We start from the raw sequence: 3,963 nt of genomic DNA on the forward strand, positions 1-3,963 counted from the left end.
TTGGTCAGGAAAAAGGTATTCTTTTGCATGCTACTCAAAATATGAAATGTGGTTAGATATGCAGCATCTTCAAAAATTCAGAGATTTGTGTACAAATTAGACTGCAAAGAGTAACAATAAAAAGGACTTTGGTGGGGGGAGATCCTCTGGGAGAAGTTCCTGCTTTCCACAAGTGACACTGACAAGGGTTTCAAATTTCTTAAAGTTTCACCTCTACATTGCAGGCACTTCTCCTCACTCAGGTCTGTCAGTTTCACTGCTGCTCTTTGCAGCCTCTGGAATGAAGGACTAGATAATATGAAGTACCTTCCTGAAACTGAAGAATTGTGTGCAAAGGCTGCAAAGGGCAGTGGTAAGACCAAGAAATGTTCATTCCTCTCTCTCCTCCACTATTACACTCTCAGTGAAGAAAAGCCTCTCACTGTAGAGGTGAAGGGTACAGACTCATTGCAGAAGGCAATAGAAAGGGTAGGATATTTACTGTTGCTCTATCCAGCTTTTGCTTGATGACTACATCAGGGGTTCCTAAACTGAACTTCAGTCAGGTGGTCCATGACATGTCCACATTAAATATGCATATTGATTTTAATTGGATTTTTAATTGCTTCTTTTATTTCTTATGTTGTATTTTATTTCTATTGAATTTATTGATATTGTATTTAATTGTATTGCAATTTAAATTCTATGGGCGTCAAATTGTACTACAATATAAGAAATAAAATAAGCAATTAAAATAAAATTATAGAACATCCAGCACAGAGCATTACAGTTGCTACAACAGGCAGAAAAATCTGTAAGTGGTTCACCAAGACCCTCAGCAATTTGTTTTTTTTGGGGGGGGGAAGTTTGGGAACCACTGGACTAGATAATATGCAATTATCAGTGAAATGTCCAGGTTTGAGCTGGATGTGTGAACCATTTTCGAAACAAGCAAGCGTGGGGGCACACAGTTGTTAAGAAACTCCACAGATATCTGACCTGCTGAGATATGTGCCAACATGGAGCAGAACAGCGGGAAACTCTTTGGAAATAAAAGGGCAAGTTCCAAACACTTCTAGTTCTTCCACGAAGATAATTATAGTGTTATTATTACAGGATTGTGGGTACTGTAGCAACAATACCTTTTCTGTAACCAGGGTCGAGGGAAGTTTGGTCACAAATCCCTACAAATTCATGAAGTTCACTAATGGTCTTGACTTTATCACTGTCTCTCAGTGGAAATTGCTTCATAGGTTAATAAAAATGCTGCCCTAGCTTTTTGGAGGAAGGGTAAGATACAAAAAAATGTGAACCAGTAGACTTTCGAATTACAGGTATTCTGTTGGTATTACAGAATACTTAGATATGGATAATACCTTCATATTTAGGTTTGTCACACAATACTAACTTGGAGCCTCCCTTAAATAATAGGTTTAAATATACTTTGAACCTTCATTGGACTGAATGTAAATTGGGAGGGGGGATACAAGTGAGTGATTTGGTACATGAAAGAACATCCTGTGGTCTTGATTGTTCTACATGTCTGGAGTTAAACCTTTACCTGTAGCTTTATGAAAATTATATACACGTAAGTTAAACCTAAACCTTATCTTGTGTGGGTTTCACTGACTTGAACATTGCCCTGGACACAGACCATCATTTAGTTAGAGGGATTATTCCTGAGCAAAGCTGGAACTTGGAACGTTCCTTATTATTTGTTAACTTTGTTGATACATGGCTGAAATCAGCAAGGCAGTTCTGACCATCCCGTGACAGGGCGAGGAAAGTGAGTTTACTCTTTCTTAAGGAGATGCGAAACATGGACTCATCGCTTGTGAAACTCCATCTCGACCCCTAAAAAAAGGTGGGGGCACCAGGCATTATCTAAAGCAGGGGTGCCCTCCATATGTTGCTGATCTACATCTCCCATCTGCCCCAGCCAGCATGACCAATGGTCAGGAATGAGGGGAATTGCAGTCTAGCAGTATGCAGCAGGCCTCACTCTGATGTTGTAGCAACTACTTGGGGAGTAGTACAATGAATGGTGCAAGAAAAAAGAAGAATGGATCAATCCTTTCAGTGTTTTGAAATCCCCACATATATGAACATTTGGGAATGAGAGGTGTGCAGACCCTCGAAGCAGCTGACTTCATACTCACAATGGTTTGGCCACAGAGAAAATTCCTGCCTATCTGACCGGGCAAGCCCACAGACCAAAAGGTCGCAGCGCTTCCTAGAGTTGGGAGCAGCACTCAAGTGATCAGTCTTAAGAAAGTTCAACCTTGCTTCACGGAGGAGGAGGAAATCTGCTGCCCACTATCATGGAATGCAGCAAGCAAAACAAGTCTTTTAAACAGCTTGGCGATGGAAGCACAGCATCGAACTTAAGGCCTCGTTCAAAACCCAGTTTAGGAAAAGAAGGAAAAAAGGAAAAGACTTGCATGGTACATGGGAAGAGCAGTTTCTGGCTAGGGGTGTTAAGAACGCTGCCTCCTGAAGGCAGGCTGTAAAATCTCACATTAAGAGATGCCAAATGCTTCCCACCGGCATTTAAAAAACATGGCACTTTTGTGTTTGACGTCGAGAAGTGGGTGCTGGAGGCAGCTCACCTCCTCAAAAATGGCCCAGCACTGCAGTTGCCTGGCTGCCAGTGAGGCCTCCGTTCTGACAGCCAGAGAGAGAGAGAGGCTGCTGCTGAAGTCGTCGTGCACTAAACTCGCAGTGTCCCAAGGGAAGCAGACAGAGCCTTTGGCTATGATTCAGGAAAGATAACAGAATCAGCAGCTGGCCCGATAACAGTTAATTGAACCGGCTGTCCCCTAAAGCGAAAACTCTGTGTTCACATTTCTTCATTCCATACTTTGTTGGCACAAACCCACTGGCCATAGCCGTACCTGCTACTTTGTCCCCCCCCCTTCCCAGCTGACCACTTTCCTGTTGTCATTTTCCTGGCACTTCTGCTGGTGACGGAGTGTGCACTCACTGCGCTGGCAAATCCTCTGGGGGTCAAAGACTTGCTTGCTACACGTTGCTGACTCTGGTCTCCACATATATAGTTGTGCTGGTGCCGGAAGTCATGAGTGACCTCTCTCTTCTGACCTAGCGGGGTTTCCTGACCGAAGTAGGTGGAGATAACATTGATGCTGATTCAAAAGACTGTACAACAGATGCTTTGCTTCTTGTGTAGAAGAGGTTTGGAAGTTTATTGGCACATTTGAGGTAGAAGAACGAAGCGACACACAATATGAGGAAGAGGCTAATCATGAACGTCCCAAAGATAAGAGAAGCAGCTACTTCTGGTCCCCCAACACTGAGAGTAACTAGGATTATGGTACTTAAATTTGTTTGAGAATTCATTCCTCTGGCACCATCGTTTCGGCAGTCAGTCAGGTTGTAAACAGGCGTGGTGGCAACCGTTTCGTTCTCATATTTAATGCAGCTGCTGCTGCCATCTTCGTTCCACCGCCTATAGCAGCCTGGACTGCACTGGTTGTCGGCTAGGCAAGTGGTATTGGCCTGCATTGCATCCATGCAACATTCTAGCTCTGACTCCAAACTGTCAGAGGATTTGCCATTTACTTCCACTCCAAGAATAGTGAGGAGGAGAACTCTTGGCACAGCCATGCCAAAGGAAGAGTGAAGTCTGAGTGAGCAGACTCCACAGCCATTGGTGACAGCCGACTACACCCGGCTCCCTTTCATACCCCCTGCCTCACCCCCTACCATCCCGTGACTTTGGGGTCAATGTAAGGCCTGTATTATAGAGGTCACCCAAATTATAGATTCTTATGCTCTGATCCACTGAGATGAATCTGAGAATAAAACTCCCTCTGTATCCATACCTCCTTACAATATCCACTTAAGAGGAAACTGTGATTAAGCATGGGTTGCCAACAAACATACCTGTATATAATACGGGATGGGTGAATCTGTCAATTTCAGTTTCTCTCCTTTTCTCATTTTTCCAATCTAAATTCAATTCTC

General features: G+C 43.5%; 1 protein-coding gene across 1 annotated transcript; it reads right to left on the reverse strand.

The window, feature by feature from the left end:
- Window positions 1-3,078: 3,078 nt before the first annotated feature.
- On the reverse strand, window positions 3,079-3,603 carry LOC133385927 (uncharacterized protein C1orf159-like). The gene has a single exon (XM_061629517.1). It carries the CDS (start codon window positions 3,601-3,603, stop codon window positions 3,079-3,081), a length of 525 nt encoding a protein of 174 aa, XP_061485501.1.
- Between the last annotated feature and the right edge of the window lie 360 nt (window positions 3,604-3,963).

The sequence above is a fragment of the Rhineura floridana genome, chromosome 5 (genome assembly GCF_030035675.1).
Source record: "Rhineura floridana isolate rRhiFlo1 chromosome 5, rRhiFlo1.hap2, whole genome shotgun sequence".
In the NCBI taxonomy this organism is placed as follows: Eukaryota; Metazoa; Chordata; class Lepidosauria; order Squamata; family Rhineuridae; genus Rhineura; species Rhineura floridana.